General features: G+C 36.7%; 1 protein-coding gene across 1 annotated transcript in view; it reads right to left on the reverse strand.

The window, feature by feature from the left end:
• EYS (eyes shut homolog) overlaps positions 1-16,583 on the reverse strand; it is a gene marked incomplete at both ends in the record, with an annotated part of 1,618,725 nt that overhangs the window by 187,664 nt on the left and 1,414,478 nt on the right. Inside the window, one exon of the mRNA XM_080805925.1 lies at positions 2,828-3,048. Coding sequence (XP_080662051.1) covers positions 2,828-3,048 — 221 coding nt within the window. The remainder of the gene's footprint in view (positions 1-2,827; positions 3,049-16,583) is intronic.

The following is a 16,583-nucleotide window of genomic DNA, read 5'->3' on the forward strand; positions in this document are numbered from 1 at the left end:
TAAAAGGCACATACAGATCTGGAAGACCTTAAATAGTGATTGCCAGAATCAGTTGACATTTGAGTGGATTTCTCTGGAGTAGGGTTGAGAGGTTGAAAGACTGAGAAATGGATAGCGAAGGCCAGAATAATGTATATAACAGAAGACTATATATATATATATATTTTTTTTTTCTTTTTTTTGGGTGGGAAAATTCACTCTAAGGCTTAACAAGCTGATAAAGCTTCCATACTAGAGTGAAAGCTTCTGTGTGCAGGATGGTGTCTCGAATGTACATCTTTGTTTCACATACTCCTTAGCCCTTATTTGGTCCTTAGGTGATGTTTGTTGAAATAAATCTAAGAGAATAAACAAATAAAGTATATATCAGCCTAGGACTATTTATATCTATCTTTCTAGAATAATTATCTTTACTTTCATTTTCAAATACATATTAAATAAAAAATAAGACCGGAAGTAATATGAGGTTCTCAAATTTATGAAAATAAGAGTTTTATTTTATTTAACTTGTATTTGGCTTACAGTATCTCAGACAGTTATTGTTATAAAGTAAAACTAACTCTTACCTATTTCTCCGAGTTGGTGATGTGGACACTTATACAGAAAATTTGAGTGTATTTGTTTTCTACTGCTGCATAGCAAAGTTACCACAAAATTAGCAGCTTAAAACAACACACATTTATTATCTTATTGTTTTTGTGAGTCAAGAGTTTGGGTAAGGCTTAACTCATCCTCTGTATAAGTCTCACAAGCTTCAATCACAGTGTTCAGGTTGTGGTCTTATTCAAGTTTCAACAGGGGAAGGACCTACTCCCAAGCTCACTTGGTTGTTGGTAAAATTTAATTTCTAGCTGTAGAAATTGTAGAACTGAAGGCATCAGTATTTACTGGCTGTCAGCTAGAGGCCACCCTCAGCTCCTTGCTGGTGGTTGGCTGGAGGCTGTTCCCAGAGCCATGTTACATGGACCTTCCCCAAATTGCTCCGTGCTTTATCAAAGTCAGCAAGAGACAGTCTCCTTGCAAGATGCAGCTAACAATCTTATGTAACCTAATCATGGAATTGACATCTCATCGCCATATGGTATTGATTATTCTATTGGTTAAAAGGAAATCATAGATCCTATCTACACTTAAGGAGAGGGGATAAGGCAAAGGCATGAATATTGGGAAAGGGGATGGTGAGGACTATGTTAGAGTCTGTTCACCACATATAGAAAGGAAGAAAACATAATTCCTGTCACTTTTATAATTCTATCACTGGTAAAGCCTCATTGACAATATTTATTTAGGTTGAAAGACACAAATGTTTCAGACATTAGAAACTCTGTAGGAGAAGCATTTTTCCTGTTTCTATTTCACTTGATCACACAAAAATTCATTTTCCTTCAGGGTTCTGAAGTTTATCTTGTTGGGTAATTTTTGTATTATCATATCTTTAAAAATAATTGCCTTTGGTGAGTTCATTATAAAGCAGAATATTTATTAAATAAGGCCTTGGTTTTGATTCCTTCAGAAAAATAACCATGGTCAAGGAAGATATCTTCACTCAAACTCAAAATTCACTCTTTATTTATCCTTTAAAGCTTCATCTGTTATATTTTTCCTACACAAAATAGGTCCATATTGCTGTTGTTATTTTACAAATGTGTAAATCAAGGCACAGACCTGGACAGAGTTAATCAGAAGCAAAGGGTTTTAGACACTCCAAGAGCTGACATCCTTTTTTTCCACTAAACCACGCTTTTTCTTCAAATTTATTAGGTCAGTCTGTGATTGTTTGGTAAATATATCACCTTGACTTTATCATACCTGTCCATTCCTCTGTTCCTTGTCTTTGCCATTTGGCTCTTTCTCATTTTTCATTTCCTATTCCAGTGATTATTTTCAGAGTCCATCTCTGCCTCCCATTTCTTATCCTATTCTATTGATAAAATTTTTCTCCTTCCCACACTACGCATATAGAAGTTTACTTTTGTGAAGTCATTAACTACTTGATAGCTTGCCCCTTAGAAATGCTGAGGTGAATTAATTAAGATATTTTCCTGTGAGATTTGGTCAATTTTTCCTTGACTTGAATTAATATAATCTGTACATGTTTTAGCATCCTCTCTGTCATTATTTGTAGCCCTGGAATAAAGATTTCTCAGAGTACTAAAGAAATTTGGGAATATGTTCTACACTGTCCAAATGAGACTCCCTCAGGGTTGATTAACCTAAGACATTTTAGTGGGGCAGAAAGTAATTTTCATTAAAATCTTCTTCAGCTTATAGGCAAGATGAATCTTTATTTCAAGGAAAAGAAAGTATATAGGATTTTTCCTCCTTGACGTAAAGATTGCAAATAAAAAGAAGAAGCCGATGTAAGCATTCTTCTCCATCTTTAATCTCAGAGATCTAAGTAGATCTTTTATTTTCTGAAGATGAAGCAAAAAAAAAGAAAATCACAATAAAAATGAATGCATCAAAACCATTATCAATGAATAAAAATCTGTCATTCATATATCCCCAAAGCAGAACCCATTAGTAAAATTATGTTTGGATCCATGTGAAATTGCCGAACAGGTTATTTGAAATTGCCAAAATCAGGTCCAGTCACCTAGTTATTTTCAGAGGTCAGGTATTTCTTGACATTGAAGTCACAATATATAAATTTCTCTGAACAAACAAACAAGTATTCACCACATGTGTGCATGACCTAGGTGATGCATATTCAAACTTGGAAATCCATACCTTTCTTTTTTATCACCCAGGTGAAAATGCTACTGGTTTCTGTTTAAGTACTTGGAATCATGGAATATAGGTTGGAGATCAAGAGGCTAAAACTAACCTGATGCAGGTGCCATTGTTGTGGCATAGATGATGAGCACACCATGGGACATGGCAGTTCTCAATGTTCTTTCCACGCAGTGCGTCATCAATGATGAAGAATTCTTTGTTGTTTACTTGAAGCTCTTGAATGCAGCCTTTGAAGCCATAAATGTGACCTGCTTTCTTATGGATCTTAATATTTGCTGGGATATGGCCAAGAAACAGTGATTCAAAATGTACCTATAGGAAAAACAACAACAAAAAAACATCTTATAAGGTATGGTCAGATTATATGACAAAGACCTAGAATGTTTTGTTCTATAATGCATGTTTTAATGTATTTTTTCTGTGTAAAACAGGTTGTAATTGTTGCTTAGTTTTGTCACCTCTACTAGGTAGTAGGATAAGATACTTTTGAAAAGGGCCCTTATTTTACATTTCTTTTCTATCTCTCACAATACCCCATAAAACAGTAAAAAATAAAGAGCATTCAATAAAACTTGCTGATTGATTACTCTGAAATATATTTTGGAACTCAAGTGTTTGCATTTTAATGTGAATATCGCCAAATAATAGAAGAGAAAGAAAATAGAGCCTTGTTAATTAACTATTGTTAGGGATTGCATTGTGTTCCCCCAAATTCATATGTGGATGTTCTAACACTGAGTAGCTCAGAATGTGACCTTACTTGGAAACAGAGTTTACTCACTGACCAGAATGACAATAAAACCACTGGCACAAAGTAAACTGTGACTTAATCTTTCTTCCTACCCTTCAATAACATATATAAATTGAATTCTCATCATTTATATGTATATAAAATGTAGCTTCCCCAACAGGAATTTATGAGTTACAAAAGAATCCTGAATGAACCGGTAATGACACCCTGATCTTCAGGGCTTTTGGCATATGAAAGGAGCATGCAGCAGCATTTCTGCATGTTATGTCTCTGATGTCCTTATCCCCAAAACACATTCAAGCACTCCAAACTGATAGCTGAAAAATATTTACATTGACATTACAGATACACTAAAATGGAAAACTATCATTGCAAGAATTCTAAAACTAGGGCCAAATAATTAAGTTAGGGCTCTAAGGGGAGGAGAGGATGGGATATGCTTAGTAATGCCACTTAATGTTTATACCAATATGTTCTGGTTTGATGCAAATGTGCTTTTAGGGAACAGAAGCATGTTCAATTCTAGGAACATCAAAGCATCTCCACGACCCATAATAGATCAAACTAGCTCTATTATTTGAGCTCTTGTTCTTTTTTAGTGACTCGAGTTCTGCTCCTGAAGGCATTCTTAATTTTATGAATATGTATTTTATAAAAGATTCAGCTATGTAGTTACCCAGAGGATGACTAACTTTGGGCATCGTGGGGCAGAGTCTCAAGGTGCAGCACAGGAATACGTCTGTTTTCACATCCTTTCTCGTATGTTAGCCCATGTATACTAATTACTCTAACAAACTATTGCAGAATTCTTTCATCATTTAAGATATGTGACTCACTGCTAATGCAATCTGGGATCTATCACTAACTTGCAGACTCAGCAATTGTAAGGCCATGACTTTCTCTCACGAGGATCTCTGACATCTTTGTGTATTGATCACACACCTGGAACAGCAAACCCTCTCACAGCTTTGACAAGTGTGCTGTTTTAGCACAAAACTGATAGAGGATGGAAGAATATCCTCTTCTTTTGTCAGCAGTAGGCAGATCTGAGGGAAAGTCTATACAGTTATCTATGATTTATTAGACCATTAAAAAACACCCAAACAATGAAGTAGATGGCTTTTGTATTTCTTCTGATCTGAGGCTCAAGCTTAGCTAGAGTCCTGAAATGTCTAAAAAAGCTGCTGCCGTTGACTGCACATAGATAACCATTAAAATGGTTGACTTCCTCTATCCCCAGACTCTTAATTATCCAAGAGCTGCCTTTTGTGTGTATAATCATTCCTAAGGAGACAGGTCTTTAAAATAAGTCTTTTCTAATAACTTCTTGTGAATCAGACTATGGAGAATAGAGTCTGACATCAAGATATGATCTTACAAGATAAAACCACAGAGAACAGACATGGATAATCAAGGAGGAATCATCAAGATAATGAAGAATATGAATGGTGACTGAGGGAAAAGGACTCCATAAATGACTAGGTGAAATGAGCATTCCCTTTCCTCTCAGAGTTTTCTCTTTAAAGGAAGAATATAGTTGCTCTTTTATAAAATGTGGGAATAAAATAAGAAGACAGGCAAAAGGGAAGAAACTTCTAAAAACCAGAAGGGGAGACAGATAAGAAGCTGCTTTATCTCTTTTTTATTCTGTTTTAATTTGAATTTGGACACTGAAGCCTACATGCATTTCTGTAATGGTATCTTGATTCAATGTTTAGTTTTACAGCCTCAAATCTGTCTGAAATTAAATAACTTTTATGTTAATAGGAAGGTAACTCTAATGTAGTTTTTACTTAAGATAACTATTGGAGTATACTTGTCTTTACCCAGGAATATGATGACTTATAATTGAAACGAATTGACTTTTGTGTGTTGATACCAAATTTTTGTTTTTAATATTTTCTGAATTGTATGCAGACAAATTCAAAATCAGAAAACATCAAGTCTTAGAATAGGGATGAATAAGAGATGTTGGCTAAGGTGTTTGGGAAGAAGGATTATTTAAATAACTTCTTACATATGATTTGTCTTAAATTTCTAAAAATTTAGAGGCATTAAATCAAAGGGGATCCAAAGGCAGAACAAGTATATATCTCAATCCTTCATCTCTTTGCAGTTTGAAGATCTCTCTCTCCTCCCCTCCAATAGTATAATAATCTGTGATCATACAAACTCTTCTAAATTTTTATCCCTTTAGGGTAGGGCCTCCAACATGGTCATCTTGGGATTCTCTTAGAGTCCACAGCAGTGTCTTAAAAATAGGTGGTTTAATGTAATTTTGTCACAAATCACCTTATTCATGAAACTTAATACTATTTTTTTTTTTTTACAGTTTCTTATTTATCTTCTAGGCCTCTTCCACTTTATGCTGCCATAGAACCTTGCTGTTTTGCTAGATTCAGCATATGGGAGGTTGTCACTGGATACCACTCAAAAAGGAATATTAATATGGCTTTAATTCTAATATAACTTTCTATATTTAGTATATATAGTATTGAGTGCTGAGTAGTGCTTATATGGAAGTTCTCAAATTTCTTATGAGATTATTATCAAGTAGCTTAAACAAAGAGGTTTTTTTTTGTTTTGTTTTTCTTTTTTTTTTTTTCAAAGATTTTATTCAACTATTTGACAGACGGAGATCACAAGTAGGCAGAGAGGCAGGCAGAGAGAGAGGAGAAAGCAGGCTCCCTGCTGAGCAGAGAGCCTGATGTGGGACTCAATCCCAGGACCCTGGGATCATGACCTGATCCAAAGGCAGAGGCTTTAACCCACTGAGCCACCCAGGCGCCCCTGTTTTTCTTTTTTTAAAGTTTGATAAATAGTAATGAAATCCTCACTGGTCCCATACTTTACAGTTAAATCTTTGATCCTTAAGGCTTTTTAGATTAGGGAATGTTCTCAAAATAGTATCTCCTCACTCTGTCAAAGAAGGAACTGAACTTTAGTGAAACAATCAATGAACTGAGTTGCTACCCTGTGAGCACAGTGATATAGGAAAGTGGAAATACAAAAAAAAAAAAAAAAAAAAAAAAAAAAAGATATGGGATCATTCTTGTCTGTAAGGAAATTTAATGTAATCTGGGGGAATGAAATCACAAGGAAATGAAATATCTAGAAAATACAGTATACCGATCAGCAAGATGGCCAAATAAAAAGCTCCAGATATTTCTTCCCTTAGGGAAACACTAATTCAACAATACACAGACCAAATCCTTTTGTGAGAAAGGATTTCTTGTACCCTAGGTGAATATGAAACCAGCTGTATTGAAGATGGTAGGAAAATCTGTGACACTGGCCAAAGCTTTCCCCCAGACTCAGTGAAGCATAACTGGAAGAAAACATCCAGCTCCCAGTTTCACTCTGGGGAGGGAAACAGAAGACTGAAACATATATACTAAGTGCAGACTTTTTAGGGCCTGCCCAAGGGACTAATTTCTGTCTTGCCTGAATCTAAGTGCTGATAGGAAAGTGTGCCAGGTTGGTGGCTACTGAGAACAAAGACAAAGTTTTGGACTAGCATGCACTCACTCACCATAGACATGTCCTGCAGCTCAGTGGGAAGGGTGGGTAAAACCTCCTTAACTTCTGACTTCTACCTGGCAATGGAAAGAGTTGAACTGTGCATCCAAAATAATGGCTTTTCAGGGGGCTGACTGAAGAATAAGGTTGTTTCCTCTGTCTTGGAGTACTGACAGGACATCCCATTATGTAGATGCCTGGCCATCACTGAAAACAAAAGAGGGCTGGATGGTATTTTGCTGTTCCAGAGGACCACTGATGTAGCAGACTGAAGCTGATATGACTTTGTGGCCTCTTACTGGGGCCAGAGCAAGGGGGTGGAGTAGAGAAGAGTAGAACATGCTTCCAACATTCTGGGTTTTCTATGGGCTTCTGGAGGGCCAGGTTTCTATTTTGCCTGACTTGGAACTTTGACATGACCCATATACCCTAGGAACTCTGGGGCTGCTGAGAACAAAAGAGAACTGGGTGGGGCGCCTGGGTGGCTCAGTGGGTTAAAGCCTCTGCCTTCAGCCCAGGTCATGATCCAGCATCCTGCGATCGAGTCCTGCATAGGGCTCTCTGCTCAGCAGGGAGCCTGCTTCCCCCTCTCTCTGCCTGCCTCTCTGCCTACTTGTAATTTCTGTATATCAAATAAATTAAATAAATAAAAAAATTAAAAAAAAAAAAAAAAAGAGAACTGGGTAGCTTGTGGCAGCTCCAGAGAAACAGCAGAATTGTAGATAGACACCAGAGGGAGCAAAAGACTATGACTGCCTGAAAAAAGAAACTGGCAAATTCCTATAATAGGGAATTTACATACACCAGTCCACAGAAGATGTATCCACATAAAGGTTTGAGAGGTTCCCAGACTCTCTACCTGGGCTGATTGGTGAAGGTCCTTTCTTACACAGAGCAAGTCTATAAAGACTGGGAGAGATGTCTGTTTTTTCAAATGTGTAGATGCCATCATGAATTTTAAAAGGTACAGGAAGAAATAGGAAAAATCAAAGGGACAGAATAAATCTCCAGCAACCAACCCCAAAGAAATTGAAGTACCTGACAAAAAATTTTTAAAAAGCTGTCACGAAGATCCTGAATGAGTTCAGGAAAATGAAGCATGAAGAAAATGAGAATATTAACAAAGAGAAAAGATAGTAAAGAATCACCAAGAAGTTTTGGAGCTGAAGATACAAAACTAAATTGAAAAAAATCACTAGAGGGGTTCATCAAAAGATTTGATCAAGCAGAAGAAAGAAATCAAACTCAAAGACAGGTTTCTTTGAAATTATTTAGAGGACTAAAAAGAAAAAAAAAGATTGAAAAAGAGTGAGGAAAACTTAGGAACTTATAAGACACTATCAAATGGATCAATATATGAATTAGGGGAATATCAGAAGAAGAGAGAGAGGGACAGAATCCTTACTTGAAGATATGATGACTTAATAAACATGAGAATTTTAACTTTTCTAAGTATTTTCTTATTTGATTCTTTCAGTTGGAATGAAGATAAACATTTATTGCTGTATTGAAAAAGAAAGACATTAATGACTGAAAATTTCACAAATTTAGGGGAGAAAATGGACAACCAGATTTAAGAAGCCCAAAAAACTGCCACAAGAAAGAACTCAAAGAAGTCCACACCAAGACACATAATCAAATTGTGAAAAGTCAAAGATAGAGAATACTGAGACCAGGAAAAAAAAAAAAAAAAGTGACTCATCTCATAAAAGGAGTCCCTATCAGGCTATCAACGAATTTCTTGCCAGAAATCTTCAAGGCCAGAGGGACTGGGATGATATATTCAAAGTGCTCAAAACCAAAAGAAAAATACCCTGCCAGACAAGATCACTATACCTGGCAAAACTGTCTTTTAAAAACGAAGGACAGATATAGACTTTGCCAAATAAAATAAAGCTGGGGAAGCTTATCACTAGTAGATCTACATTACAGGAAATGCTAAAGGGAGTCCTTCAAGGTGAAACGAAAGGACTCTAAACAGCAACATGAAAGCATATGAAAATATAAATCTTATTAATAAAGGTGGATATATAAACAAATATAGAATACAATACTGTCATGGTGAGGCATACATCACTTGTAATTCTGGTATAAAAGTTAAAAGATAAAAAGTGTAAAAACATTTTAACTATAAGACATGTCAACGTATGCACAATATAAAAAAAGGTGTAAATGTGAAATCAATTGTATTAAGTGTAGAGAGGGGAGAAGTAAAAGTGAAAAAAATTAAAAAAGTAAAAGAAGTTAAAAAAAAGAAGTAAAAGAAGTAAAAAAACAGAAGTAAAAAAACTTGAAGATTAGAGCAGTTGAAGTTGCTATCAGCTTCAAATATATTATTATAATTGTAAGATGTTCAAAGTCAGCTCTAAGATAACCACAAATATAGAGTATATGAAAGATACAAAAAAATGACAAAGGCATCAAAGTATGTCTCATACACACACGTGTATACAAATATCAGTGAAACACAAAGGAAGAGTGCAAGGGAGAAAAAGGGATAAAAAAGCTATAAGATAGAAAACAATGAAATGGAAAGAGTAACTCCTTACTTTCCAATAATTACTTTACATGTAAATGGAGTAACTCTCAATCAAAAAATATAAAGTGACTGAGAGGAGGAGTCAAGATGGCGGAGGAGTAGCAGACTGAGATGACATCAGGTTGCAGGAATTCAGCTAGATAGTTATCAAACCATTCCGAACACCTACAAACCCAACAGGAGTTTGAAGAGAAGAAAAGCAGCAATTCTAGAAACAGAAAATCAACCACTTTCTGAAAGTTAGGATGTGCGGAGAAGTGAATCTGAAGCAATGAGAAGATAGACCGAGGGGGGAGGGGCCAGCTCCTGGCAAGCGGTGGAGTAATGGAGCACAAAATTCAAACATTTAAAAGTCTGCTCCACTGAAGGACATTGCTCCAGAGGCTAAGCGGGGGTGGAGCACTCTCAGGGACAGTGTGGTCTCAGGTCTAGCAAGGTCACAGAAGGATTGGGGTGTTTGAGTGTAGCAGAGCTCGCAGGTATCAGAGCAGGGAAGCCGGTACAGAGACAGAACCAAGGAGTGAGCTCTCAGCTTGGGGTTACCTTAAACTGTGATCTGTGGCAAGGTCAGGCCACTGCTCTTTGAGCAGGGACCCCAAAAGTGGCACATTTGAGGAGACTCACCTTCATCTGCCAAAGAGCAGAGTGGCAGAAATCTGCTGGGTTTGGAGACTCCAAACGGGGCTGTGTGCCAGAGACAGAAATGCTCGGTCACAGGCCAGGTGAGCTCGGAGCACTGCCGGAGACCAGGCAAACAGGAGTGTTTGACAGCTTTTCTCTGAGGGCACACTGAGGAGTGTGGCCCTGAGCTCTTGGCTCCTCTGGGCCTGAGATTGGGAGGCCATTTTCATTCCCATCCTCCAGAGCTTTACGGAAAGCATTCAGGGAACAAAAGCTCCAAGAGCGAACCTGAGCAGATTACTTAGCCTGGCTTCTGGCAAGGGCGGTGCAATTCTACCTCGGGCAAAGACATTTGAGAATTATTGCAACAGGCCCCTCCTCCAGAAGATCAGCAAGAACATCCAGCCAAGACCAAGCTCACTGATCAAGGAGAACAGAATTCCAGAGGAGGGGAAAGCAAAGCATGGAATTCATGGCTTTCTCCCCATGACTCTTTAGTCTTGCAAAATTAATTAAATTTTTTAATTTTATTTTTTTCTTATTCTAATTGTTCTTAACTTTTCCTCTTTCCTCTTTTAACGTTTTTTAACTAGTTTATCTTAACAATACCTTTCTAAAAAAATCTTTTTAAACCTTCATTATTACAGTCATATTTTATCCTTCATTGTATCTAACTTAATTTTCTGTATACATATAGGGTTTTTTCTTCTAAAAACTTTTGGGATACAATTTCTTCTATTAGATCAAAATATACCCTAAATCTAGCACAGGGGTTTGTTCTAGTCTCCAGCCTGAGCAAATTATCCCCACTTTCTTTTTATTTCTTTTTCCAACCAACTTATCTTACCAATTTCTTTCTTAGAATTTTTTTTTAATTTCATTTTTACACTCATATTCCATCCCTTCATCGTATTTACCCTTTTTTGTGTGTGTGTGTATATCTCTCTATATATATATAGATATAGATATATAGATATATATGTTTTTCTTTCTTTTTTTTTTAAAAAGATTTTATTTATTAATTTGACAGAGACAGAGAGAGATCACAAGTGGGCAGAGAGGCAGGCAGAGAAAGACAGGGAAGCAGGCTCCCCACTGAGCAGAGAGCCTGATGACCTGAGCTGAAAGCAGAGGATTAACCCGCTGAGTCACCCAGGCGCCCCTAAGTTTTTCTTTCTTTAAAATTTTGGGAGGTAGTTTCTTCTAAGAGACCAAAATACACCCAAAATCAAGTGGGTGGCCCTGTTCTATTCACCAGTCTAATGTGTATTATATATATATGTATATATACATATACACATATATAATATATGTAATATATATAATACACACATATATATGAAAAAATATATATATTATAAAAATATATATATATATTTTTTAATTCAAAAAAAATTTTTTTTGAACTTCTTTTTACCCCCTTTCTTCTCCCCCCGATTTTGGGTCTCTTCTGATTTGGTTAGTGTGCATTTTTCTGGTGTCTTTGCCACCTTTTTAGCATTTTATTCTCTAGTTCATATATTATTATCTGGATAAAATGACAAGACAGAAAAACTCACCATAAAAAAAAGAACAAGAGGCAGTGGCAGTACTGAAGGCTAGGGACCTAATCAATATGGACATTGGTAATATGTCAGATCTAGAGTTCACAATGATGATTCTCAAGGTGCTAGCTGGGCTCGAAAAAGGTATGGAAGATATCATAGAAACCCTTTCTGGAGAAATAAAAGAAATAAAATCTAACCAAGCTGAAATCAAAAGAGCTATTAATGAGGTACAATAAAAAATGGAGGTTCTAATTGCTAGGATAAATGAGGCAGAAGAGAGAATTAGTGATATAGAAGACCAAATGATGGAGAATAAAGAAGCTGAGCAAAAGAGAGACAAACAACTACTGGACCACAAGGGGAGAATTCAAGAGTTAAGTGATACCATAAGACAAAACAACATTAGAATAACTGGGGTTCCAGAAGAAGAAGAAAGATGGGGGTGGGCAGAAGGTATATTGGAGAGAATTATTATAGAGAATTTCCCTAATATGGCAAAGGGAACAAGCATCAAAATCCAGGGGGCACAGAGGACTCCCCTCAACATCAATAAAAATAGGTCCACACCCCGTCATCGAATAGTAAAACTTACAAGTCTTAGTGAAAAAGAGAAAATCCTGAAAGCAGCTTGGGACAAGAAGTCTGTAACATACAATGGTAAAAATACTAGATTGGCAGCAGACCTATCCACAGAGACCTGACAGGCCAGAAAGAACTGGCATGATATACAAAGAGCACTAAACGTGAAATATATGCAGCCAATTGTACTATATCCAGCTAGGCTGTCATGGAAAGTAGAAAGAGAGAGAAAAAGCTTCCAGGACAAACAAAAACTAAGAGAATTTGTGAACACCAAACCAGCCCTACAGGAAATATTGAAAGGGGTCCTCTAAACAAAGAGAGAGTCTAAAAGTAGTAGACCAGAAAGGAACAGAGACAATATACAGTAAAAGTCACCTTATAGACAATACAATGGGACTAAATTCATATCTCTCAATAGTTACCCTGAATGTAAATGGTGTAAATGCCCCTATCAAAAGACACAGGGTATTAGAATGGATAAAAAAACCAAAACCCATCAATATGCTATCTACATGAAACTCATTTTAGACCCAAAGACACCTTCAGATTTAAAGTGAGGGGGTGGAAAACAATTTACCATGCTAATGGACATCAAAAGAAAGCTGGGATGGCAATCCTTATATCAGATAAATTAGATTTTAAGCCAAAGACTATAATAAGATGAGGAAGGGCACTATATCATACTCAAAGGGTCTGTCCAACAAGAAGATCTAACAATTTTAAATATCTGTGCCCCTAACATGGGAGCAGCCAAGTATATAAACCAAAAAATAACAAATTCAAAGAAACACATCGACAATAATACAATAATAGTATGGGACTTTAACACCCCACTCATTGAAATGGACGGATCATCCATGCAAAAGATCAATAAGGAAATAAAGACCTTAAATGACACATTGGACCAGATGGACATCATAGATATATTCAGAACATTCCATCCCAAAGCAACAGAATACATATTCTTCTCTAGTGCACATGGAACATTCTCCAGAATAGATCACATCCTGGGTCACAAATGAGGTCTCAACTGGTACCAAAAGATTGGGATCACTCCCTGCATATTTTCAGACCACAATGTTCTGAAGCTAGAACTCAATCACAAGAGGAAAGTTGGAAAGAACCCAAATACATGAAGGCTAAAGAGCATCCTACTAAAGAATGAATGGGTCAACCAGGAAATTAAAGAAGAATTGAAAAAAATCATGGAAACAAATGATAATGAAAACACAACTGTCCAAAATCTGTGGGACACAGCAAAGGCAGTCCTGAGAGGAAAATATACAGTGATATAAGCCTTTCTCAAGAAACAAGAAAGGTCTTAAGTACAGAACCTAACCCTGCACCTAAAGGAGCTGGAGAAAGAACAGCAAAGAAAGCCTAAATTCAGCAGGAAAAGAGAAATAAGATCAGAGCAGAAATCAATGAAATAGAAACCAAAAGAATAGTGGAACAAATGAATGAAAGTAGGAGATGGTTCTTTGAAAGAATTAATAAGATTGATAAGCCCCTGGCCAGAATTATCAAAAAGAAAAGAGAAAGGACCCCCATAATTAAATCATGAATGAAAGAGGAGAGAGCACAACCAACACCAAAGAAATACAAACAATTATAGGAACATACTATGAGCAACTATACACTAGCAAATTTTTTTTTAAAAGATTTTATTTATTTATTTGAGAGAGAGAGAGAATGAGAGAGACAGAGAGAGAGCATGAGAAGTGGGAGGGTCAGAGGGAGAAGCAGACTCCCCGCTGAGCAGGGAGCCCGATGCGGGATTCAATCCCAGGACTCCAGGATCACGACCTGAGCCGAAGGCAGTTGCCCAACCAACTGAGTCACCCAGGTGCCCATACACTAGCAAATTTGACAATCTGGAAGAAATGGATGCATTCCTAGAGACATATAAACTACCAAAATTGAACCAGGAAGAAACAGAAAACCTGAACAGACCCATAACCAGTAAGGAGATTGAAGCAGTCATCAAAAATCTCCAACAAACAAGAGCCCAGGGCCAGATGGCTTCCCAGAGGAATTCTACCAAACATTTAAAGAAGAATTAATTCCTTTTCTCCTGAAACTGTTTCAAGAAATAGAAATGTAAGGAAAACTTCCAAACTCATTTTATGAGGCCAACATTACCTTGATCCCAAAACCAGACAAAGATCCCATCAAAAAAGAGAATTATAGACCAATATCCTTGATGAACTCAGATGCAAAAATTCTCACCAAAATACTAGCCAATAGGATCCAACAGTACATTAAAAGGATTATTCAGCACGACCAAGTGGGATTTATTCCTGGGATGCAAGGTTGGTTCAACATCTGCAAATCAACCAATGTGATACAATACATTGATAAAAGAAAGAACAAGAACCATACAATACTCTCAATAGATGCTGAAAAACCATTTGACAAAGTACAGCATCCTTTATTGATCAAAACTCTTCAAAGTGTAGGGATAAAGGATACATACCTCAATATCATCAAAGCCATCTATGAAAAACCTGCAGCGACTATCATTCTCAATGGAGAAAAACTGAGAGCTTTTCTGCTAAGGTCAGGAACACAGCAGGGATCTCCATTATCACCACTGCTATTCAACATAGTACTAGGAGTCCTAGCCTCAGCAATCAGAAAACAAAAAGAAATTAAAGGCATCCACAGTGGCAAAGAAGAAGTCAAACTCTCACTCTTTGCAGATGATATGATACTTTATGTGAAAAACCCAAAAGACTTCACTCCAAATCTGCTAGAATTTGTACAGGAATTCAGTAAAGTGCCAGGATATAAAATCAATGCAGAGAAATCAGTTTCATTTCTATACATCAACAAGAAGACAGAAAAAAGAGAAATTAAGGAGTCAATACCATTACAATTGCATCCAAAACCATAAGATACTTAGGAATAAACCTAACCAAAGAGGCAAAGAATCTGTACTCAGAAAACTATAAAGTACTCTTGAAAGAAATGGAGGAAAACACAAATGAATGGAAAAATGTTCCATGCTCATGGATTGGAAGAACAAATATTGTGAAAATGTCTATGCTACCTAAAACAACCTATACATTTAATGCAATACCTATCAAAATACCATTCATTTTTTTTCAAAGAAATGGAACAAATAATCCTAAAATTTATATGGAGCCAGAAAAGGCCTCAAATAGCCAGAGGAATGTTGACAAAGAAAGCCAATTGGTGGCATCACAATTCCAGATTTCAAGCTCTATTATAAAGATGCAATCATCAAGATAGTATGGTACTGGCAGAAAAACAGACATATATATCAATGGAACAGAATAGAGAGCCCTGAAATAGGCCTTTAATTCTATGGTCAACTAAACTTTGATGAAGCAGGAAAGAATGTCCAATGGAAAAAAGACAGTGTCTTCAACAAATGGTGTTGGGAAAACTGGACAGCCATATACAGAAAAATGAAACTGGACCATTTCCTTACACCACACACAAAAATAGACTCAAAATGGATGAAAGACCTCAATATGAGATAGGATTCAATCAAATTCCTTGAGGAGAACACAGGCAACAACCTCTTCGACCTCAGCTGCCACAACTTCTTCCTAGAAACATCGCCAAAGGCAAGGGAAGCAAGGGCCAAAATGAACTATTGGGACTTCATCAAGATCAAAAGTTTTTGCACAGCAAAGGAAACAGTCAACAAAACCAAAAGACAACTGACAGAATGGGAGAAGATATTTGCAAATGACATATCAGATAAAGGGTTAGTATTCAAAATCTATAAAGAACTTATTAATCTGAACACCCAAAGAACAAATAATCCAATCAAGAAATGGGCAGAGGACATGAACAGACAATTTTGCGAAGAAGACATCCAGATGGCTAACAGACACATGAAAAAGTGCTCCATATCACTCGGCATCAGGGAAATACAAATGAAAACCACAATGAGATACCACCTCACACCAAATCAGAATGGCTAAAATTAACAAGTCAGGAAATGGCATATGCTGGTGAGGATGTGGAGAAAGGGGAATCCTCCTACACTGTTGGTGGAATGCAAGCTGGTACAGCCACTCTGGAAAACAGCATGGAGGTTCCTTAGAAAGTTGAAAATAGAGCTACCCTACAACTCAGCAATCACACAACTGGGTATTTACCCTAAAGATACAAATGTAGTGATCTGAAGGGGCATGTGCATCTCAATGTTTATAACAGCAATGTCCACAATAGCCAAACTATGGAATGAACCTAGATGTCCATCAACAGATGAACTGATAAAGAAGAAGTGGTATATATATACAATGGAATA

This window comes from Martes martes, assembly GCF_963455335.1.
Source record: "Martes martes genome assembly, chromosome: 6".
Classification (NCBI taxonomy): Eukaryota; Metazoa; Chordata; class Mammalia; order Carnivora; family Mustelidae; genus Martes; species Martes martes.